This window comes from Pteropus medius, unplaced genomic scaffold (genome assembly GCF_902729225.1).
Source record: "Pteropus medius unplaced genomic scaffold, Ma_sr-lr_union100, whole genome shotgun sequence".
In the NCBI taxonomy this organism is placed as follows: domain Eukaryota; kingdom Metazoa; phylum Chordata; class Mammalia; order Chiroptera; family Pteropodidae; genus Pteropus; species Pteropus medius.
In genome coordinates this window covers 153,123-177,424 of record NW_024343733.1, presented here as the reverse complement: position 1 = coordinate 177,424, position 24,302 = coordinate 153,123, and the positions used below count along the sequence as shown (strand labels likewise).

The following is a 24,302-nucleotide window of genomic DNA, read 5'->3' as shown; positions in this document are numbered from 1 at the left end:
TGGGGCAACCTGTCAGTTCCCTAAAAGTCCAATAAAAGAGAAAACTGTACCTTGACTGTCTAGCACTGAGAGGAGCTCACGCTGGAGCTGAAGCACAGAGAAAGCCCAGTCCTGCGCGCCTTCTCCCATACCTCAGGGCCGACTCCAGCCCACCACTCTGCCTCCCTGAGGTCTCCACAGAGTGCACAGGAGAAGGAACTACAAGACTCAGCTGAACTCCAAGTACAAACTTTATTTCTATTACAAGAATGTTAGTAATTATAATAATTATAATAAAATAAAAAGAGGGTGATGGGGGCTCTGATACTTGGTCTTCAGAGCAAGCCATGGAGCTCGCTCGGGCTCAGCCCGAATCAGGGCGGAACCCGGCACGGCACTGGCGGGGACAGGCGTCACCCGCCTTCTCCATCGGAAGGCAGCAAAGACAAAGGAGCCATGCTCGTCACCAGAAACAGAAGGCAGTAATGCCAAACGCCAAAGAAGATTGTTCTAATCCGCTCACCTCCAGCTCAACTCATCTCCAAAAGCCTCAATCCTAACTTATATTGCAACTGGCCTGAACACTTGCCCGGGCTCCTCCGCACACAGCAGAGGCCCACATTCTAGCGTGGGGAGGGGCAGTACACAGGTTACCCAAAGTCCCCCAATTTAGGCCCCTGCAGGGAAGAGAATCACTTCACTGGTGGGTACCAGGTTTCCAGAACCCTCTCTTCTTTCCACCAGGACTGCACAGCACCAAGAAGCAGTGGTGACGATATGTCAAAAGATGGAGCCCTGGCGGGCTAAGGCTGCAACCTGCATCCCAGCTGCCAAAAGGCAGCAGCTAAAGCTGAAGTAATTCTCAGCAGCCTCCCCGCTGACCCTCCCTCACACCCGGAAACTCCCACAGCACAATCTCAAAAGACACAAAATGGCCATAAACTAGAAGAAGTTAAAATCTGTAAAATTCCCCCTCCCCGCAGAGCCCGAGGCGGCCCGCACCATGGCGGGTGCAGCTGTGCAGAGGAGCGAGACCCAGCGGAGGGTTCTCTGCAGACACCACTACTCCTCCTCCTCTTCCTCCTCTGCATCCCCGGCTCCCTGCTGCTTGGGAGGTTTCGCCTGTTGAACAACAGAACACAAATAAGTGAAAAGGCAGCACTCCTCAAAGCCCTGTGAACGGCAAGCTCCTAGGAAAGCGCCTCATTAAAAGCCAAAAGAACAGTCTTTCAGCCACAAGCAGCCAATGCCCAGCTCATGCTCTGACTTGGGGAACCACGCAAGCGCCACCCACCCGAGCCCTCACTGAGCACATGGCCCGGGTCCCTGGTTACCTTTACGGTTCTGCTGCGATAGCCGGCAGTTGTGGGGGTGACCCGTGAGTTCCTGCCACCTTCACTCCTCCCGCTGAAAGAGAGGGACTGGAAACTAGTTCCTGAGATGCCCCTGAGCAAAAGTCAGACAACTCAGAAGAGAACCAGCTGGAACCTGACAAAGTGGCCCTCTGCAAGCAGACAAAGCAAACCAACAACCAAAACCACCCCGTGGACAGAGAAAAAACATTTTGGAATCAGACCACAAAAAATGCAGAGCCCACACTCCCGGGTTCTCCCGAGCCACTCAAAAACTCTACTCCTGGGCTACTGGTTCTTACCTTGCTCCATACCTCCCTGAAGGTCCTCGAGGGAAAGAGGGCACAAGGTTTTCTGGGTAGAGATTTCGAACAGGGTGCCCTGAGGCCAGAGCCCCATTATGGCTGTTTTGACTCTGCCCCCGGCTGTCCTGGTTGTCTAAGTTGTTGAGTTTCAGTACCCGAGGAGGGCTGGGCGGGCAGCCAGGTCTGGGGCCTGAGGTGGATGCCGACAGTCGGTCATAGGCAGCAGTCACATTGTTAATGGGTCTGCTGGGAGGGAGAGGGTAGGCGGGCCCTTTATCCGTTTCCTGCTTGATATCGTCCATATAACCGGAAGACAAGTCTCCTGCAAAGAGAAAAGAGCACCAGCTTTAGGGGAAAGACTGCTCTGGCTGTTAGTGCTAGATCCGAGGCGGGAACAAAAGGAAAGGGCAGAAGACAACTGCCTCACGCGTAAGGCTGCTGAAAGCCCATCTCCAGGACAGGGCTGGGAACACTCTGTCAACCTGTACACTTACTACCTGAATCCTCAAATACAGCCTCTAACTATTTAACAATGGTGTGTAAGTAAACCTTGAAAAATAATTTCTAATTGGCTTTGTAGTGGTTGGGTTTCAAAAACAGTTTACTTGCCTCGTCATGAGGCTCTTTGATAATAAGGATCATGAAGATGATGATGACTGAGCACCCTAAGCAAATTTCAAGTAGAAGAAGGGGCCCAGGGCAGCCCCGGTAAGGTCTAAAAATTATCTTCAAATAATCCTCTAAGTACATACACAGAAGACCCACAGCTGAGTGAACACTGACTACTAAGCACGTCTCTACTAAGCTGTCCCCAAAGCCATCACTCAAGAGCACTCAGTCTAACATGGGACCACAACTACACCACCGAGAACCCCTCCAACGCTGTGTAATTCAGGACTTAGGTGCCACCTCCCCAGTGGAGTGGCAGGTGGGAGTGATCAACGGCCCCGAGTCAGCAGCAGACTTGCAGCTTTGGCCCCACCCTGGCTAATACCCTGGTGTCGGACACGCCTCTTGGGCAGCTCTGGTGAGGTCTCTTGAGAATGGAAATCCTGTCTGGGAATCCCCTCCGTCGCATGGTTGTTTACTGTGGCTGGGCGCTGGTCACACTGGTCCTAATGAGAAAAAACAAAATTAGTACCTCTGGACTGAGTCATTCCTGGGAGAGCAGTAGAGGGAGGGACAGCTGGCTGGGTGAACACACCTTACCGGGGGGACTTTGACGACCACTGAGAGAAAGGACCTGGCACTAGGAGGAAATACATCTGGAATGGAGCAACCATTCCCATTAGCACCCGAGGCACTGACGAAGCCATCTCTTTATTTGTGCAGGGATCAAGGAAGGGCGAGCCTCGAGAGCCCAGAAAAACATGTCTATATTTTGACTGTAGAGTATTTACACGGTTGCTTATTTCAGTCTCTCCCAAGAGACAACGAGCAGTTACTTATCAACTGCCTGATCCAAAAGCAGAAGTCTTTACTACAGGAATGAAATGTGTGGTGTTCTAATAACAGCTATCTGGCATCAAGTACAGAAACGACCCTGAACATGCCTGCAGTGTTGGCTCCCCGTAACAAACAAGACGGGCAGAAAACATACTTTCACTAACGGATTGGACTTCTAGACTGCAAAAGCTGAAAAAGGACCTCAGATTGTCTGATCTAACTCCTTCCTTACAGATGTCCCCAGTGAGGGACTAGGACCTATCCAAGGTCAATCATAAGGGCAAAGCCAGAACTAGATCCCTAGGTGTCCTGGAATGCAAGCCTCAAATGCCACAACAGGAAGAACTTGCCTGGTCAAAAGGAGAATGTGTCAGTGACCTTGGAAGCTCTCATCTAAACCACTGTGGCAAGTCTTCCATTCCCACTTAACTGGAGTCCTGGCTCCTTGGTCCTCAACTAGTGACATGTTGGTTTCAGTTGCCAGAAGATAAAGTCTGAAGGCCTGAGGCATTAGATACCTCAGATAGCTCACGAAACCTATGCATGCAACTTAAAGGCTAACGAAGCATTCTCAGCTATGAAAGCCTCGGGTTCACCCACAGAGGATCAGCATGGAGAGAGGTGGACGGGTCTACCAGGGACCCTTACCTGGTGATGGAACAGCACCTCCTCTTCCAGCTGCACCCCACAGAATTCACATGGGATGATGATGCTGTCCTCCACGAGGGGTGAAGTGTTCAGGCCCATCAAAGAGTCTAACTGGTTACTTGTAGCTTGCTGCAGAAACTTCTGGAATATGACATCGGAGTCCTCCACCCCTTTAGGAGAAGTGCTGCCCATATTGAACGAAGGTAAGGCACATGAAGAGTTACAGGTTGTCTGTCTCAAAAAACATAGGATTAAAAAAAAAGCAAAGCAGAGGTTAAGAAAAAAACATTGCTAAAACATTTTCTACAAGTCCCATAAATTTTAGTAATGCTTAATACTGGGGAGAGAAACTAGAAAGAGTCAGAGGAACGCAAACGGAACATTCACTTTACCTTTATTTTACTTTTTTTACCTTTATTTTAAACATTTCTGTGCTTTATTTTTTACTGTGTTCATGTGATTATTCTTTTTAAATTAATTTTAAAATATTCAAGGTTCTTCCCACAGCTATATCATAAGAGAGGCCCAAATATCCTTTGTTATACCTGTTAACAGATTTTTTTATGCTGCTCCCAAACCAAAGACTAGGTGTATTCACATGCTGTATTACTCCACTCATGAGGGAATGTATGTTTCACTCAGAGCAAAATGGATATTTAACAGGTTTGGAAATGCCAGACTAGGCCAAACCAAATCAGAGAAAACAAGCGTACTCAAAGAAAGAGTAGTTCACTCCACTAGGCAATCCTCAAACACAAAGTCTATTCTCTAACCATTCCTAAATGGCTCAAGAACTTTCAATCATTCAAAAATTATCTGACACCTTTCATATACCAGGTATTGAGATTCAGAAACCAAGGAACTCCAGAACCTGTCGTCAAGGAACTCAGCCTAGTGCTGAAGACGACAGGGGATCAGGAGACCACATCACAGGGTGACAGGCTACAAGAGAAATGGGCACAGGCATTTCAGAGAGCACATGGGTAGGACCGCTGACCTATCCTCAGAGCGTCACTCAGGATAGTTTGCTGGAAGCCATGTCTGAACCAATCTACGAGTAAGGGGTCTGTGTTGTTGAGTGTATTGAGGAGGCAGGGGTGGAAGGCACACAGTTTCTAGGCAGAAAAAGTACAAAAAGGACCCCTGATCCTTCCAGGGACCTGCAAGGACTTCAGCACAGCCCCAGTAATCAAGGTGTGACATGAGATGAGACTGGATTATAAGATGATCAGGAGAGACATACACTAGTCACCACAGTACGGAGGAACACGCTGGGCCTGCGGCAATGAACATTACCTTTCCCGAGAGGGAACAAGGCTGAGTTCTTGTACCCGTATGTCAGACACCCCACAGTAAAAAACACAGCTGCTAGCTACTTCCACCACAGGCGTATTAGAATAGTTTGCTCAAGACCTCATGTGGCCTGCAACACCAACTATGGCCTGCACACACTACTTAAAGCCCTCAAGTAATTCACAACACACCTGATGGTCGATCAGCAGTTCCTCTGGGTAGAGCTCCTCACAAAATTCACAAGGCAACATGGTCTCGTCAGCTGCACCTAGGTATCAGAGTCCACACAGTCAGACTCAAACGAACAAAGACAAACGATTCGATCTGTTATCCCTCGGGTGGGGGTTTTATAAAATGTTTGACTTCAACATTTCAGAGATGTAACAATTTATGGGGCTGTAAATCCTCAAAGGGAAACTGAGAGACAAATCCTAAGTAAAAAGCTGCCACTATAGAAAATAAAAGACTCTTCGCCATTCCCTGAGTAGCAGTGAAGTAATAACTTACCCACTACCGTCATTAAGAAAAAGTTCAAATGTGTAATAATTCTAGACACTAATCTAAGAGCCTGCTGTGCTTTATATCACTCCTTTGGAAAGACTTACGAAGCAGATCCTACATTACCCTTATTTTACAGATGGAGAAATGGAGGACAGCATATTACTGGCAGACAAATACCCTGAAAAACCTTTGCAGTAAAAAATAGCAAAAAAGAGGCTGAATAAAAGTAACTTGAGTAAATAAATAAAAGCAATATTAAATCCAGGATTCCTAACACAACAGCCTCAGTAAGACTGCTGAAAATAGAGGTAAGGAAACTTGTCGAGCTAGGCTCTGGCTCCAGGCAGGAGAGAAAAGTCTCTGCTAAAGAACAGTAAGGAGAGTTTGGCCTTTACGTGGGTTTGAGTCCAGAATTTACATTTCTGTTTTCACACAAGTTCATAGCTATGGTTTTAAAGAGCCCATTCCAAAAATTCAATTTAAAATTATCTTCGTCAGTAGTATCCTTAGATACCTATTTATATATACTCCCAGCAACACACACACACACACGCACATGCACACGCGCAGATGCATGTGCAGAGGCAGCAAGCTACTGTGTCAGCAAAAACAAATAGCAAAAATCTTTAGATATATTTTCAGACACAATAGAAAAATAAGTGTATTTAACAATTTTAAAGATATGTTAAAAGAAGAATATGACTACCTGAGGTATAAAAGGTTATTTTAAAAATGATGAGACACACTGAAGAAAAAAATCAGAGAACTCAGAACAAATGCAAAAATATATAATCACTGAGCTGAAACCTCAATGGACGTATTAAACAATAGATTAGAAAGAAGATAGATAAGAAATTACCCAGGATGCAGCACAAAATACAAAGAACTGGAAAATATAAGAAACATGGAGGACCTGAGACTAATATAAAATATTAAATGTCAACTCTAAGTGAAGAAAAAAGAAAACATGGAGGACAGAGTAAAGTCTAACACAACTAAACAGAATTCAAGGAGACTACAGAGAATGAAAGACAGGCAATAATGAAAGAAATAATGAAGACAATTTTCCATGTAGACGAAAATACTAAACTTATGAATCAGGAAGGCCAGCCAATCACAAGAAATTTAAAGCCAGAGAAATCATCAGGAAACTGCAGAATCCCAAAGACAGAAAGATTTAAAATTAGCCAGACAGAAAAGACAGAGTACCTATAGAGAAATCACAATTAACACTAACAGATAACTTCTCTATAGCCAACAACAAAAGCCAAGAAATAGAATAATATCTTCAAAGAACTAAGACAACGATAATTGGCAACCTGGAATTATATGACCAGAGAAAGTATCAAATAGGGAGATAAAATAAAGATATTTTCAGATAAACCAAAATAAAAAATTTATGATAAAGACATTTTCAATAGAATTTCTAAATAATGTATTTCAGGAAGAAATTTATTCTAGAAGTTCTGAGAAACAAGGAAGAATAGGAGAGCAAAGAAAATGGTAAGACATAATAAAATGATAAATACAAAGAAAACAAGAGAACACTAACACACAAGTGATATTTAAATCGTAAAGAGAGGATCTAAATTCTAAGAGTATTTTATAAACTGGGAGAAGTGTAATGAGGTTCATTAAACTTAGTTTTTTGTTAAGTTAAATAAATGTGTTGAAATTTCCAGGGCAACCATCACAAGAATAAACAGAGAATATAAACTCCAAACCAGTAGAGAGGAAAATGAAATGAAATAAGCAAACAGTCAATAAAGCAATCTAAGAAATGACCAAAAAAGAAGAAAATAAAGGCAACTACTCTGAATCCAGAGTCTTCACTTGTCACGACTATGCTATTACAATTTTACTTTCTTCAGCACCCACCTAAATGTTCTGATAAAGTCAAGTCTGAAAGGCTTACAGATAAGCAGACTCACATTAAAAGATGCTGTTCAGAGTTTGGAAAACTTTCTTTGGTACTAGGGCATTTTCCTAAGGGAAAAAAGCAGCAACTAAGAGGTAAGGAAAAAAAGAACATAACAGATCAAAGGTAACAAAAAAACCAACCTGAATATCAACATCTCATAAAAGGTCACCAAACTCTCAGATATGGAAAAGAATCCAAATCCTAACATTGAGAAACCTTGCTCTGCTCCCCAAAATTCAGTAAGTCTCTCTAATAAAGCCAGCTTCTAAACCCCATTGTATTATATACATTCACATCCTTTTATATACAAAGAACATAAGGCTACCTAAAAACCCTCTGAAAGTGGTGACTTCTGGGGAGAACCAGACTATTAGTGGGTGAGGAGGAGACAATGTTTCCTTTTACACCCTTTTACTGTCTTAATATTTAATGATTTTTACCGGTTTTTTCTTAAACAACTTTAGTGAGATATAATTTACATACCATAATTCACCCATTTAATGTGTACACAATTGTTTTTATTATGTATGCAAATTATCGATTTCTAAAAACCCTCTACAATACAAAATATATTATTTTTCAGGAAGAAAATACAACCTAAGATGGTGGTTTTTCAACCTGTGGGGACATAACCCTCTAAAGCCATGGACTCGTCTTATGCAATCTATAAATCTAAGTGTTAACCAACCACTGTCTGGAGTAGAGAGTAGAAACAAAATATTTACATTTTCCAAATTAATTATAATTAAATACAAAAATATTTTAAAAGGAAACTATACAAGTTTCTATTAACACTCTACCGTGTATCTCCTTTAACCAGGCCACATAAGACCCAAACTTCAATGTTTGAATCCAAGCCCAATTCCTATTTTATCTCAATCGACAAAATGTTAAGAGTTAATCCCACTGTTCTTGGAATCATTATTCATTTAATTGCATAAAGGAAAACCATAGCTGCGAGTTGCTTATTTTCACATCCCAAAAATCTCTTAAGACTTGAGTGTTTAAAATATGTTATCTCTAAAACATACCATTCTCTAAGCAAGAGACTCAAAAAGTGGTTCGCTGCTCATAACCCAACTCTTATTTTTAAAAACTGAGTTTTAATCCATGAGTCCAATAATACTAAGAAATATATTTTTGAATGGGGGTGAGGAGAAAAGCAAAGTTCTTTATAGAAGAATAACAAGTAATAAATATAGAACAAAGGAGAGAAAAATCACCATTTTACGAATCACCACAGTAATATTTGATTCAAGCAAGAATCATTACTGAATACTAACACTGCTAGATTAAAGACTGTGTGACTAACCTGTTCCCCAACAATCTCAAAATAACATCCAGCATCAAGCTATTATAAATTATAAATTGTATACAATACAATCTGACAGATTACATTTTAAGGAATAACAAAACAAATTGGCATCTTGAGAAAGACACACCAATGTAGCATTCCTGCCAAAACTGTAACCTGAACCTAAACATGAGAAAACAACCAGACAAATCTAAACTGAGAAAAATATTCTGCAAAAAAACTGGCCTGGACTCTTCAATGAAAAGTGTTAATGTCCTAAAAGAGAGAGAGAAAAGGAGAAAGGGAGGGAAGGAGGGAGGAGACAGGGTTACTTCTAAAGGAACCTAGAAAGAACAAAATATAATACATAACGTGGGCATTATCCACAAGTAGGGAACTTATGTTTAATTTCCTGAGAGTGATATTTGTATTGCATTTACATAGGAGAATGCCCTTGTTCTTAAGAGCATACATCCTGAAGTATGTAGGGATAAAATATTATGTCTGCAACTTGTTCTCAAATGGTTCAGGGGAGAAAATTATAAAGATAAAAGAAAAATACTAAAATTTATGAATAAAAACAAGGGGTATGTAGACATTCACTGTACTATTCTAACGATTTTTAAAAATAAAAAGTTGGGAAAAGCGATGAGCAAACAAAAAAGGCAAATGCTATCTCATGAAAAACTTTCAATTTTACATGTATAGTGTAAGACTTAAAAAAAAAACTAGACACAGAAGCTAGTGCAGAATAAACAAACCTACCCTTTATGTCATTCAGAGCTCTGGGACCTTCATGGGACTGGTCTGCCTCATAGGTGGCCCTCCAGAAGTCCCGCTCTGCCATGCTGGGGGCCTGGCCTTCATTTTGCAGACTCAAGGCCAACATGAAGTCCAAGTTTGCACTGTCTTCACCACCCTCTTTGGAGGGTTGTCGGCTTCTATTCCTTTCTTGCCTTTCTTGTTCTTCCACTGGGGGGAAAAAACAGAACTCAAGCTATATTAGAGATGTTGCCGAACTTTAGCTCAAGTCGATGCCTATCAAATATTCAAGGTTTATAGGCATCTGTGCAGGAACTAAGGAGGCCCAGCCCTTCAGTTCCCATAGGACTTCAAATATTAAGTCTGCCACAATAAAAGAATCTACTACTATTCTATTAATAAGCAATACTATTAAGCTGTAACTATGAGACAGGTACTGTGCTAAACATTTTACATATATTTTCTGCATTATAACAGAATGGTTTAAAGTATGGGGTCAGACTGTTTGAATTCAAAACCCAGCTCTAGCACTTATTTACCCACATAAAACTGTTGTGAGAATTAAATGAGTTAATACATGTAAAACACTTTGCAAATGAAACACATAGGTATACTCAGTAAATGTTAGCTGTTAATAGCACTGTAATCACCACCATCATCAATCCTAACTATAATCCAATAGTAATCCAACAGCAAAGAGGCTGTTACTCTAATCTCTAAGAAAGCTAGGTATTCTTCCTAATGTTACCTAGGTACAGTCAGGCTTCTGTAATTAAGATCTATTTGCCCCAAAGCCCTGTTCCCATTTGCCCTCATATTTTGATTCCATTCCAGTTTTCTAATCCCAAACACAACTCACATAGATTATTCTGAATTGGAAACTGGGTTGGCATGTTCCTTTGGTTGGTAGTCCTACTAGGGAAAAGGTCTGATTCAAAGGTTCTCAGGGGCCTTCGTGGTAGCCTCATGGGTGGATCCAGAGACTCGATTTGTCTGAGGAGTTGGGATGCGATCCAGATTTCATCTTGACCCCAAGACTCATCATATGCATTCAGAGGCACGGCAACCTCATCTCTCTTTTCCTCCCCGTCTCTCCCACAAACTTCAGGGTGAGTCTTCAGATCTTTCACCAGGACATTGCGCCCACAACTGCCACATAACTCCGTCCGGGCACCACAGTAATCTTCATGGTCCTTCAGTTTGAGAACAGAAAGTTCCAAATCACAGTGCTGGCAAAGGGCAAGTCGTAGAGGACACTCAGTCTCCTGCAACATAGAGTGATTAGGCGGTTAATATGTGAATCTAAGAGAGGCCATGTTTTAGTACAGGGCAAGGAGAGCAAAAAGTATCTACTTCAATATTCTCCTCCAACACTAGCTTTGCCTGTCTGCCGTGTTTTTTATGTATTTAAGAGTCACAGTTCCTCTCTCTGTCCCTGCCACCAGGTTCTACAAAAAGAAGGAAACTCAGAAGAAATCTACTTATTCAACCGCTTGACTTATAATCATTTTCTACACACATTACAAAGTAACCCAAAATCAGCCAGAGAAACCAAGGAAGATATAGCAGAAGCACAGCAATTCAGATGTTTGTCAAAACTCCATCAGCCCGGTTTCCTCTAACTATTCCAATTTGTGTTCAAGACCTGTAATGAGGAAAAGACTGCCCTTTAGAAAGACTGCACATTTGTGCATAGCACTGGCTTTTAGTTGACCAAATAGCCAGAAATCACCAGTGAAGATGACCCAAGAGTGTATATACACTCAGCAGATGAAAGACAACACTTACACTTTTGAAATCATCACTAAAGCACTAAAAAAATTAAAAAGATATAATATGTTACGGTGACACATATGCACATTCCAAAATTTGGGAACTTAAGCTTAGAACTTTAATGTAACAGCATTTCAAAAATTTAGATACTTTATAACCACCGTGCCAGGAAACAAAAGTTTATTTTCATACAAATTAAACCCAAATTTTATTCTAAATGCTACTTCAAACATTTTTAGCATTGCTTGTATATGCAGAGTATGTCTTGTAGAAAATACAAGCTGATAAAGTGAGCCTAGAAACAGGCATAGAAGAGAAATAATTTTTATATCTATGTTTTTGTAACTTTAAAACTATATACCATGTAGCTATAATACCAATTCAGAAAGATTTTTTTTTAAAGTTTTATTAGAAAAATGTCACTGATTTAAGTTACTCAATAGCAAAAGAGCAAATAATTGCTGGCACATACTAAATAATATAGTAAGTGCTTTAACAACCCTAAAAAGTCCTAATAACTCACCAGAACAACAAATAATGTATAAACTTTTTTTTAAGGAGGATTTTTAAAACTTTCTAATCTACAACTATCATAATCTCACTTTGCCGGAATGTTAGGAAATACTTATATTTTAATAATGACTGGCGTTATTACCATGGGAACCCCAGTGGTACCTGGGAGAGAAACTGGAAGAGAGGGCAATTGATTAGAGGTTGTTTTATACAGCAAGCAGAAGTTCGAGCCAAGGAAATTCTCATTATTATTGTTAATTTGACATCAATCATAACCCCCCTTACTGGTGAGGACTAGTAAAACATAGGTCAGAGTGCCAAAGTATCTATAAGACATTCTTCTCTGAGCTGTGAGGTTATGAGTGATCCTTATTTTTGTATTTTTCAAATATTTTTATTGAATATGAATTAGCTTTTAAAATTATAAATAAGTTGTTAGTTTTTAGGCACACAGAATGAAATGCACAAATCTTAAGCACATACCTTGATGAATTTTTACACATGTACACACACTCCTGTGTGACCAACTAGTTAAGATTTTTTAACTGATAATTAAAATGCTCAAATATATATATATATGGGTGTATATATTATATATATATATACACCCATATTTTATATATATATATATACACCCATTTTATATATATATATATACACACACACACACACACACCCCATATGTGTGTGTGTGTGTGTGTGTGTGTATATACACACACACACACATACTCATTCAACTATGGACATTTTTATCTCAACTAGGAACCAAATGATACTATGCGGTCTCTCACCAAATGCTCTCTGAGGAACTTCTTTGGGTGTAAACAGCATGCTATCCAAGTGAGCGAGAAGTCAAAATGAAATTACAATATGTAAGGCAGGCTAAGAAGTTGTGCTAAAAAGGTTGTACCATACTGGCAACCCCAAGCTTGGCTTAGCACTCAGTGAGGCTGCCAATAACCGAACCCAAGAATGACAGACTCAGTTCCAAAGGGAAAGGCCCTGAGGCCTGACCATGGGGCACGATAGCCATGCAGCTGAAACTGGCAGCAAATGGTCAAAGCCTCGAATAAGCTTTGAGTGGCGGTGTGCATGGAGCTGGAGAACAAAGACTCAATCAGACTGGCTTTCTGCTCTGCATGTGGCTCTGTAATCTCAGTAGGATTGACCCACCTAGTAACTCACTCCCTTCATAGTACAAGAAAACTAACCTCATGGTTCTTTAAATGCCTCTTCTCCAACTTCTTGTTACATTTGCAGGTTACCTAGGATAAAAAGTGAGAACCAATAAATTGGCTTTGTGACAACATGCTCACTTGCTTTTTGCACAACAGCAAGTAAAATACATTTATGAACATTTGAGTACTTGGTTCACCTGACAGTGTTCTGTAGCCATATGAGTCTCCATGTCAGATTTGGGAAATGGTTCCTTGCAGATAGGACACATACCAATGTTTCTTAGACAGTGGATCTCATGGATGGTAAAATTACATGCAGGAATTTCTTTTTTGCTACAGAAATAGATCAAAGCAAAAGGCAAGCATTACTGACTGATCTATTCAGTTGTATCACATGGAAATCTGTCCTGTCCAATCTTTAGCCTCCATTATTTCTCTTTAGTGACTGACAGTCCATAAGCTCTTATGATTGTGATTACTTGATTTAAGAATTAATTACTAAAGATTTTGAGTCTTCTGTGCAACACTCTAAGTTATCAGTGCTATGCACTGCCTCTAAAAGCTCAGGCTCACTTTCTAGACATCACTGCTGATCACAACTAACATCAAGTCAGATGCCAAAAAGAGCTGAGCTAGGCTTTTCCAAAACTATCCATGCCCCAAAGAACAATAGTACACTCCAGGATTTTATTTATATATACATATGTATTCATTCATTCCCAGTCTGAGGCAGGTTTAATCTCATTAGATTTTATTCCACTAACAGTCAAACCAGGCTTTTGGAGCTACTGCTGCCACCTCCGCGTATGATCATTTCTAATGTCAGGCTTTGACAACTTAAACACGAAGTTCCACAGTATCAATGACCAATCACCATCCTTATCATTGTAGAGAAAGTGGAGAACCCTATAGAAAACAGTATGCTGGCTATGATTACTCTCAGCAAGGCCAATTTGCCCCTCCAGACAAGATGCAGCCAAAATTCACAAATAGAGAGATTTTCCAGCCAACTCAGGTATATACTCCAAATACACCTCATCCATTCTGTGGAAACAACTTTGACTATGAGCCACCTTTATTAAAGAATTAGGTATCAATTTTGACCACAGCTGGAAAAAAATACTAATGGTGTTACATCCATTAAAAGTAGCACATATCAGCAACATGAATGAGACTGATTAGGCAGGACCAATGGTTTTTTGCCTTGCCTTAGCAGCCCTGTTGTTACTCTGGCAAAATCCAGTTTGGCTATGTATATGGGTGGGATCTGTGCAATTGGATGTCTAGGAATATTCTGTTTATTAAACTTAATGAGTATGACAGGTATTTCATTTGATTGTGTGGGATTCTTAGGATTCTTCTCACTTTCCAGCTTTCCAGGGATGTCTTGGTAGAATGGTATAGGAATCATTCTCACTGCTGGAATTGTAGATTGTGTAGTTTTTCTGCTTCCAAATTTTTTATTTCTGCATTAGGCAGGAAAGAGCAATTTCTAGTAGCATATCCTTGTGCTTTGTTATATGAAGTCTTTGCCCTAATTTCTATTTTTTGAACTGAATTCATCTGGGATGTGGACATCATTGAGCCAAAAACACAGAAAGGACTTTGAACTCTTAAATTGGACCAGCAAACTACTACATTGCAACTCTCATACAGATCTAACGTTTGACTATTGGAGCAATGGAAGTAAACATTTATCTTTTGTTCATTTTTATAGAACTATTGAATACTATATTGGATTTACCTGTAGTAAATATTTTACTCACACAAGTAAGAAGTACTATTTCTTTCCTTTCTTGTAGCCTTTGAAAGACAATTTTTTCTTTGAAAATTATTGTTTTTGATATTCGTATCAACTGTGAAAAACTAATCACAGAGCTGATCATCTTTCTCAAAAACAACTTGGTCGTAATAAAGACACAAGACATTGCAGAAATAATTTTCCAAGGAATTAGGAACAAAAATTGCCTGTATTCTCAAGTCAGAAGTACCTGAAGCAAAAAAGTGATCCTAATTTGAGTTCTATGAATTTGCACTTCAAAAATTTGACATTCCTATAAATTATCTCATAGAATTTTGCTAAAATTCAGCAATACAAGAAGTTCCCCCATCTACTTTATTTAGACACAAAATGTGAATACCTGTTTAGACATTAGCATCAGCTAAACCATAGTGACCTAGACTGGCCACATTAATGCTCATAACCTTCGATAAAAATATTAAAAATGTCAGTTTCAGTATTGCAGTTATCAATGTAAAGTGCATTTGATGATTACTTAAAATTTCCCAATTAAAAAAATTAAGTTAAACCAAAAGGAGCAGATGCCAGCTTTGGGAAAGTCAGTAGGGATGGGAAATTGCTTCCTTTATGACCCGCAAACTTTTCAAAGCAGGTTGCATGCTAGTCACAATCATGGGCTCTGGATGGGTTGATATAAACTTCACTGCACAACTATACAAAAATGAAATCCTGAACCTCTTCCCCTAGTCCTGTCTCCTCACTCATTTTGCTTCTCCTGTAGATTAAGGGATCCAATATTTAAGTTACAGAAAAGAAAGGAAGAAAAAGACAATCTTGAGTAAAAGAGTAAGACCTTTTAAATTTAATAAGAGGGGAATATAGTCATTAACATCGTAATAATTATGCACGGTGACAAATGGTTACTAGACTTGTGATTATCACTTCATAAGGTATATAAATGTAGAATCACTGTGTTGTATACCTGAAATGAATATATTTTGTCAACTATAATTTAAAAATAAAAATGAATAAAAATAAATTTAGCAAGAGTATACATACATTCAAACTAGAGGCACATAGTATTCAAAAGCCTTACTCTTTATTCATCTAGGATATGACCACTGTTACAATGCAATTTCACAGTCTAGCTAGGGATTGCATTAAAAGGATGTACTTATGTTACCTGGAATAAAATTTCAGAAAAGTAAAATACTGATCAGGATACAGACATTTGACACATTATTTTGCCTCTGAAGCTGAATACTACAGGAACTCCTCCCCCAAACCAAGCTGTAGATATAGCTTATTTCTCTTTTATAGTTTTAATCTTCATACATAGTCTAAGAAACATTTCAAAGCAGGATGACCGATATGCCTTCAGCTACGGTCATATTCCCAATATCAAAGACCAAGACACCAAATAAATTCATTTTCATCCAATGATGGAACTATCAAGGAAGCTCTCATAGCAAAGGTGGTTCAGAAGAACAATCAACTGTGACAGATGAGAAGGAAACTCAAATGGATAAAAAGGGAAACTACCAATGTCTTGACAGATTTAACTTCCCCTATTTCTCCAAAATCCATAGTTTTTTAAGGAAACCACTGGTTTTAAATTAATTCAGTTTAAAATTTTTAAAACTGTAGAATATTAAAATACATAGTAGTAGGAGCTATAAATAGGTTGCCATCTAAACCTATTAACAAAAATTAAAATTAGTAAATCCCACTACAGGCATATCTTATTTTATTGCACTGTACAAATGTTGCATTTTTAAGGAAACAAAAGCAAGACCCTCCACCATCGAAGAGATTTTGACTCGCTTTATTGCAGTGGTCTAGAACTGAGCCAACAATATCTCCGAGGTATATCTGTATTAAAGACGCTGTGAAACTAATACTCTAATACTCTAATGGTAGTGTAAACTGCTTTAAAATAGCCTGAAAATGCAGTTCTAAGACCATAAAATTATATACTCTTTAACCCAGTAAGTCTACTCTTGGGATTATGAAGATTTTCATTAGTGTCATAAAATGGTAAAAAAAAAAAAAAAAATAGTTAAACGTTTTAAAAATGAACAGCTAAAGTTAAATACGGTACACCCAATAAAGTGAAAGCAGAGCCATATTATGGTTATAAATCATATGTGCACAAATGCCGCAAAAAATTAAAGCCAGTAGTTATTGTTTAGGATGTTTGATATTCTGGGTTCTTTTTTCTTAATTTTCATAAAAAGGTTTTTAACAACAAATATCAAGAAAATGTCTACAGTTTCCATTTTACTATTCAGGATAATCTACTGACAGAGCATTCATATAACGAGGCTACTAAAATCTCAGAATTAAAACAAAATATAAAGGACCACAGAATCTTAACATAATCAAGAATCAAAAGCAGCTGTAAAGTATGACTACAGAGAACTTATTATTACACATTTCACCTCTTGAGAAACCTTGAAAGAAAAAGAAAAAGATATTTGCAAAACCAGAGGAGAGAAGGAGCAATTAGGGGGATCGTTTTATAAACTATATAAATGTCTAACCAATGTACTGTATACTTGAAACTAATTAAAATAATTTTTTTTAAAACTAAAAAAAAAAAGATATTTGTAACAATTACATGAAACAGGTGCCTGCTGGTTTTGTTTTCTTTTTAAATTTAACTGCCAAGAGAATCCCACCAAACATTCCAACCAGACAAAATACTAATATATATATTTCCTACTTACAGATAAAATCAAGATGTTTTAAGTGAGAACACAATTCCATATAGATAAAATATATAGATAAAATGGCTAAAAAGCCCCCCCCCCCAAAAAAAATATCAAGTTTAAGGTGAAATTTCATTTTAGATAGAAATGACTGGCAGGTAAGCCAAGACTTCCAGAAAAATTCCCAGTAGTTTTCCAAACAATAAACACAACTCAGAAATCAATTTTTCAATAAACGCAAAAATTAAAAGCTGAAATGAAGCTTCTGTTCCCTAGAATCACATTCTGCCCTCAATCAGAGGACACCATAAGATATAACATGCAAAAACATCTTCAATCGCAACAAACTATTCTTTTTACTGGACCAGTGAGTCTACTTGCAGCTCATATTTAGAAAAGTACCTTGAGTACCCTTTCTTAGGGAACAAGAGGAATATGGCTCTAAAAACAACAATGTTGAAACTGGAATTTAAACAGGGTCACTTAAGATGGGAGATCTGTGCTGGTTTAGTCAGTTTTCCATGCTAACCTGCTTTTTTCTTCAAATAAATTGCTTTGGCTTTGAATAACCTTGTTTTCATTAGCTTTCATTAACTTACCCTTTTTTAAAACTCCCTTGGCATAGTTATTTATATATTGTCCTAGGCTTGAGATTCCTTCAAAATGGAGTGGACTGTTAAAATTAGAGTATCTTAACTGATGCTAAAGCCCATGTCTGTTTTCTTACCAGAGTGATGACGTTTTCTTGTTAATATCTGTATCATTGATTACTCTGCATCATTAACAGTATATTAAACCCAAACAAAGCTAAAATAGTGTTTTCACTGGCAGAAAGTGATAGTAGTAGTAGAAAAAATATACCCTGTAGCGCAAGACACCCTCACAGAAATGAAATCTTAATTCCATGCAGGGAACGAATATTGTGACCTGCAGTTGCTCTGATTAGACCCTAATTCTGCTCAAAGGCTGAGCAGAAAAAGGCAGTAAAACTGTTCTCTGACTCGAACCTTTCACCAATCTGCATTAAAGGATTTCTCTTTCCTTCTACCACAATTTGTTAATTTAAACATAACAATTCTGCTTTGCTTTCTTTAGCTTTTAGGAAGAGCACTTGTTTATCACTAAAATACCAAATTCTTGAGAAATCTCAACCAAGAATCAGAAAAGTATTAGCTGCACGCCTAAGTTTCATTTCAGCATGAAAGTTTCTTTCTTGTTACTCACGTGGATTACAAACACTAAAACAGAAAGTTGAAAATTCCAGACTGTGCCCAGTCTTCACTAACAGTTCTAGAATCATGAAATGATAGTGATTAATCTGAACTGCCAGAAGACTTTAGACTTTTTTTGTTTCTTTTAAGCAGTGGAACATTCCTTCAGCAAAATCTTTTATAAAAACAGTTCAGTGCCTCTGGTTGAACTACTCTCTCTCTCACTACTAGATGTAGAGCCAAGCTCACTAAACCTTGCTCCCAATCAACCCCAAGACAACCAGCCACTGTAGGCACTCAGAGAAATCCTTTCAACACACTTTGAAAAACACTAATCTAGTCAAAACATTTTAGTATATTTTTAGTAGTTTTTTTGATATGTGTGATATTTTTCAGAAAGACAAAAAATAAATTCCCTTATTTAGAGGTCGGAAAAGTGAGGCTCCAAAGCAATCAAGTGACTTGCCAAAAGCCATTAGCTAATTAAAGGCGGGAACCAGAGCCCTGACTCCTGGCTTATCCTGTCACTCTCCTCACTACACTATAATAGCTAAACCAACCACCTTGTCAAATCACTAAAACAGGCGATTTTATCCAGAATTGTTAAAAAGGCTTTAGTCCCATATACATGTATGATATTATATGGCTCCAATTTTCACCTGCCAATAAATAAACCAACTCTTTACAGAAGCTAGTTTGTCCTCATTTCAATAACATTTCTCAGATTTAGTTTCTTACCAGTTGTCACACAGCCGAGTGTCCTGGTCATCTAGAAATTCAGCCATCTTTAGCTCTTTCTGAAAACTACAAAGGAAGAAGTGATAACTTTGAATTTCATTTCTGCTTTAGGATGACAAGCAAAACACAAAAACAAAAAACTAGTGCATAGGAAATGTCACCATCATTTAAAATCAGTGCATTTAAAGCATTTTAATACTCAACACATGGGTTTTACCTTTTTTTTTAATTTTCATCTTAAAACAATCTGACTTGCAGTAACGACACAAAGAACTCCCTCATCTCCTCACCCAAAACATCATAAATAACCATAGTAAAATTACCAAATGTAGGAAACATAATACTGGAGTTAATCTATAGGTCTTCAAATTTCACAAATCATTCTACAAATGATTCAAGATCACATCCAGGGTAACATGCTGCATTTAGTTATTTCTCCTTAATATTCTTTGCTCTGGAATATTTCCTCAGTCTTTATCTTTAATAATCTCGTTAAATGCACTGGCTAGTTATTTTGTAGAATGTTCTTCAATCTGGATTTGATGTTTTTCTCATGATTAATATATATCTGGCAAGAATACCAGAGAAGTGATGTTGTGTCCATCTTGGTGCACTGTATCAGAAAGCACATGATGTCAACAGGCTTATTGTGATGTTAAGTTCGAGCCTTTAGTTAAGATAGGGTCTGCCAGGTTTCTCTAAAGATTTTTCTTCTTTTTAAAAAGATATCAATGCAGAAAGCAAAAGCGCTGGCAATTTTATTAACAATATTTAGTGTAGATCATTCCTTTCCATGAAGTGAAAATGGTCTTAAATACTCCCCCCTAGTAAGGCTTTTTCATGATTTTGACATTTCCAAACTAACTCACTTTAGAAACACACTCATTCATTCAACATGTTAAGACCACTGCCAGACACTCTGCCCTGGCATTAAGAATACTTTAAAAATTAAAGAAATAGTGTCTGACCCCACAGATCGATTTAGTAAAAGAGAAAAATAAGCAAAGAAATAGACATACCTTGAGTATTTTGATGTAAAAGTACATAGACAAAAGTACATAGAGGGGAGTGGAGGAAATCTACTTTAGATAAGGGTGGTCAAGAAAGAACTTTGAAATGACTTTTAAACTAAAACCTGAAGTTAGAAGAGCCAGCCATGCAAAGAGGAAGTAAGCTATCGAATAGTAGGAAGTGACAGGATTCAAGATGTCCATTCTGATAGGAGAGGAAGCACCTATCTTTGAAAATAAATCACGTTCCCAAAAGGGAAAAGCCTAGGTACTTTTCTCGCGGCTGATTGATTCTAGGTGTGATCCAGTAAAGCAAACTAAATCCCGGCCAGAACCTCGGATAAGGAAAGTGCCAGGTTTTCTAGCTCTAAGGGATTGCGGGTGACATGTAGGGCTTAGAGTCAGCCCCGCCCCCCCCCCTGCAGGGTCAAATTCTAGTTCTGCTACTCAGGGGCTGCGTGATTTAACCTCCCTGGGCCTCCAAATCCTCACGCAACTGACAGTACTTCCAACGGTCGTTGTGAGGGGTGAAGAAGCAAACGCACGGAACTGCTTTGGTTACAGTTAAGTTTTCAACATTAGAAAGAGCCCCTCTTGAGGACTTCGGGGGCCGCCCCTACGCCCAACGGGGCGGAGCTACCACTTCAGAGTCCAGACCCAGAAGGCGATTTCCAACTGCCCCCTCCCTCAGCGAGTTCGGGGAGGTCGGGATCCGGAGTCGAGAGGGCACCAGCCCGCAAGTAGCAGCAGTCGACATTTACTGCGCGTTTATTGTTTGCTAAACGCTTTCCACGGGCAATCATTTAACCCAGGCCACACAAATATCAGTGTGAAAAAATAGTGAAAGTCATTGTCCCCATTTTAGAGACCTAGAAAGCGAAAGACGAGGACGACAGTTAACCGCCGCCCATGCTGGTCAGAGTGCGAACTTGAACCCACACCCGTCAGCCGAGAGCCCGAGACCCTCCAGGCCGGCAGCTCGAGGCTCCGGCCCAGCTCCGCCCAGGGCGCCGGGGCCCAGTGGCGCTCTGGACGACGCCCTCTTCTCAACTGCCAGGGTCAAGGCCGGGAAGGGGCCGCGGCACCGCCGGTAGCTGTCGCGGTTCTGGTTCCCTGAGGAGAAAGCGCGGCCTCCCCCACAGGCCCGAGGAGCCGCCGCCGCACAGGCATCTTTCTCCTTGCGGCCGCGACCCCCGGCCTAAAGCCCCCGCCCCCCGCCCTCGGGGTGCCGGCTTCCTCCCGAACTGGAGGCCGCAGGACGGTCCCCAAGCGCGGGACACCGCTACACTCACCTGGGATGAGAAGCGCGTCGAGCCGAGAGCCTGGCCGCAGACACCGAGCCCCCACAGTCAGCCCCCGAACTGAACAACGGCCCCTAGAGTCGCCTCACCACTTCCGAACGTCGCGGAGGAGCACGCCCATTGGCCAGGGGCGGTCCCGGCTGTCGGCCCATTGGACAGCACCGTTGTCTCTCCCAGGGCCCCGCCTTCTGCGCGCCAATTGGCTCCTCAGAGCTCCGTGGGGGCGAGTCCCTGGAAGTCCCAGCCCCTGAACATCTGGCAAGAGGAGCCGAGACTGAGCTGTGAGCCTGGTTCTGGGCCCAGCAACTTCCCCTGACACAGGCTAATAATATTTGCATGAATAATACTGTACAAACATTACTAACAAGACTAATATATTAAGAAATTAATGTAATTTGTTTTTTTGTCATGAGCCATTAATAGTTATTAGTCATTCTTGTTGCTATTACAATGCCTTCGCTCAAGACATCTGCAAAGCTCTGCCCATATTTGAGCACTTTGCTTTTTGTAGTGGAAGAGTAAGTGGCTGAGACACAGGTTTGAGTCCCAATATCTTCACTTGACGTGTGGATTCTCTGAATTCCTCTTTCCCACGAATAAATATATATATATTTAAATATAACCAAGAACAAATATACAATACAGCAATATAAAATCATGATTTTATTGTAGATAATTGCAAAATGTTCGTGATATAGTGCTAAGCAGGAAAAGCAGGTTACAAAGCATTTATTTGTAACAGGATAGAACACTTTGTTTAAATAGGCAGTATATTCTGTGCGATTCCAAAAATATAAAATTTGAAAACAGGCAAAATTAATTTAAGGTAAGAGAAATCAGAATAATGGTTCCATTTGGAGAGTATGGACTGCAAGGGAATATGAGAAAGATTTCTAAATCCTAAAAATGTTCTGTATCTAGATCTGCAAAGTGGTAAACACAGATGTATTAGTAATAGTCACTAAGCTGTACACTTAAGATTTAAACACTTTACATTGTATGTTAGAGAGAATATGTTAAAAAGAACATACCATTCAATATTGTTCTGTACCTTGACATTTTTTGTAATACTATATAACCTGTCTTGGAGATCTATTCGTTAGTGGCACATCTATCTATAGTATATTCATTCTTTTTCAATAATAATTCTAATGTATAAATATACCATGGTTTATTCAACCAGTTCCCTGTTACTAGACATCTTGGCTATGAAGTGTTATTTTTAATACAGTATAACCAATACTGGAAGTCCAAAACTGCTTCAGCACCAGCCTCACTGATTTGCGAGGCAAATGTATAGAGTGCTGCCTATGTGACAGGCCCCAGATAAGATAATGGAGCTTCAATAACAACAGGACAAGAGCCTGCCTTCCCAATAGTGTTCAAGGGAGACAGGCACCACGGTGATGACAATGAGTGTGATACATGCTGTCGTATAATAAAGAATATACAGGTTTACCCCACTGTCCCAAAGTACAGTGTTCCCATGAAACTTTTCATAAGCCCAAATGGCATAAACTGAAGGAGTATTTACCTTAGGACACATCTTGCTAGCAGGTGCACAAGATAAATTAAGATAAAGCACAGTTCAAAGCTGTGGCAGCTTGATGCTGAGTGTAGTCCCCCGGGAAAGGAGCTTGGCGGTGCCACTCTTGCTGCTGGAGGTGTGTGCTGCTCTATAACCTATCTGTAACTGATCACTTCAAAACAAATGCTGAACACTATTTTCACTTTTCACCTCTTTTGTAAAAGGGAGTTCTTCGGATTTCTTTCAGTTAGCAAAAACGGATACTAATGTAGGTCTTTAAGGGAAGTGGCATAAAGCAAACTTTCAGAAAGTGGGAGGAGATACCTGTCTCTGGTTTTTGTCCTGGTTCCTGGCACAGAACTTCAAAAAACTTTGGAATTTCCTGTGTGACAGAAGTGTCTTTGTTATTATAATGAGCGGACTCAGGAGGGTTCCAGGATAGCATCAGAAAGGTGGGCTGGTCACCAGAAAAACCAAGCACTGGATGAGAGGATTGGATCTTTTCACATACAGGGAGAGAAGGGGTGTGTATTTGAGATGTCATGTGACCACGTGATGAGTGATTTAATCAATCATGCCTAAGGTGATGAAACCCCTTTAAGAAAACTCGACACCTAGGCTAGAGGGCACTTCAGGTTGGGGAACGCGCTGATGTGCCAGGAGTGTGACAAAGCTCTGCATTGCCCCTCAGACTACACCCTTTGTGTCTCTTCATTTGGTTGTTCCTGATCTACATCTTTGAAAGAAAGCTGTAATTGTAAATACAGCTATACCTCGTTTTATTGCATTTTGCTTTATTTCACTTCACAGGTGTTGCAGTTTTACAAGCTGAAGAGAGGACCTTCCACCAGTAAAAAGATTACAACTTGCTTTATTGCGATACTCACTTTATTAAGGTGGTCTGGAACCAAACCCACAGTATTTCCGAGATATGCCTGTATAATACTTTCCTGAGTTCTGTGGGTCATTCTAGTGAATTATCAAACCTAAAGGAGTCATGGAAAACCCTGAATTTATAGTCAGTTGGTCAGAAGTATGGTTGGCCTGAGGCCCCCCCAAAGTGAGGACTGCTAAGATCTGTTTTTCACTCACGGCAA

General features: G+C 39.8%; 1 protein-coding gene and 1 pseudogene across 3 annotated transcripts; one reads left to right on the top strand and one right to left on the bottom strand.

Annotated features, from left to right (window-relative positions):
- Positions 1-212: 212 nt before the first annotated feature.
- On the bottom strand, positions 213-21,822 carry TRAFD1 (TRAF-type zinc finger domain containing 1). 3 transcript variants are annotated; one of them, XM_039868175.1, is made up of 12 exons: positions 21,669-21,822; positions 19,367-19,432; positions 13,163-13,298; positions 12,999-13,052; positions 10,361-10,766; positions 9,505-9,711; positions 5,215-5,291; positions 3,731-3,961; positions 2,631-2,751; positions 1,634-1,958; positions 1,314-1,425; positions 213-1,101 (listed from the first exon to the last, which is right to left on the bottom strand). In XM_039868175.1, the coding sequence occupies exons 2-12, from the start codon at positions 19,411-19,413 to the stop codon at positions 1,042-1,044; spliced, it is 1,776 nt and encodes a 591-aa protein (XP_039724109.1). In that variant the 5' UTR covers positions 19,414-19,432; positions 21,669-21,822; the 3' UTR covers positions 213-1,041. The 3 variants fall into 3 exon arrangements, with proteins under 3 accessions (XP_039724109.1, XP_039724111.1, XP_039724110.1); XM_039868177.1 differs by having other exon boundaries at positions 1,314-1,400; positions 21,669-21,725; XM_039868176.1 differs by having other exon boundaries at positions 1,314-1,386; positions 21,669-21,725.
- Positions 13,809-14,517, top strand: LOC120606724 (protein YIPF5-like; annotated as a pseudogene).
- Positions 21,823-24,302: the final 2,480 nt, after the last annotated feature.

Bases quoted from the DNA above. Each gene is read 5' to 3' on its own strand.
- TRAFD1 (XM_039868175.1), bottom strand. From the start codon at position 19,413: ATGGCTGAATTTCTAGATGACCAGGACACTCGGCTGTGTGACAACTG. The intron at 13,053-13,162 runs GTGAACCAAGTA...TTTTTATCCTAG, and splicing joins TGGCTACAGAACACTGTCAG to GTAACCTGCAAATGTAACAA. The intron at 1,426-1,633 runs GTAAGAACCAGT...ACTTTTGCTCAG, and splicing joins TCAGGGAGGTATGGAGCAAG to GGGCATCTCAGGAACTAGTT.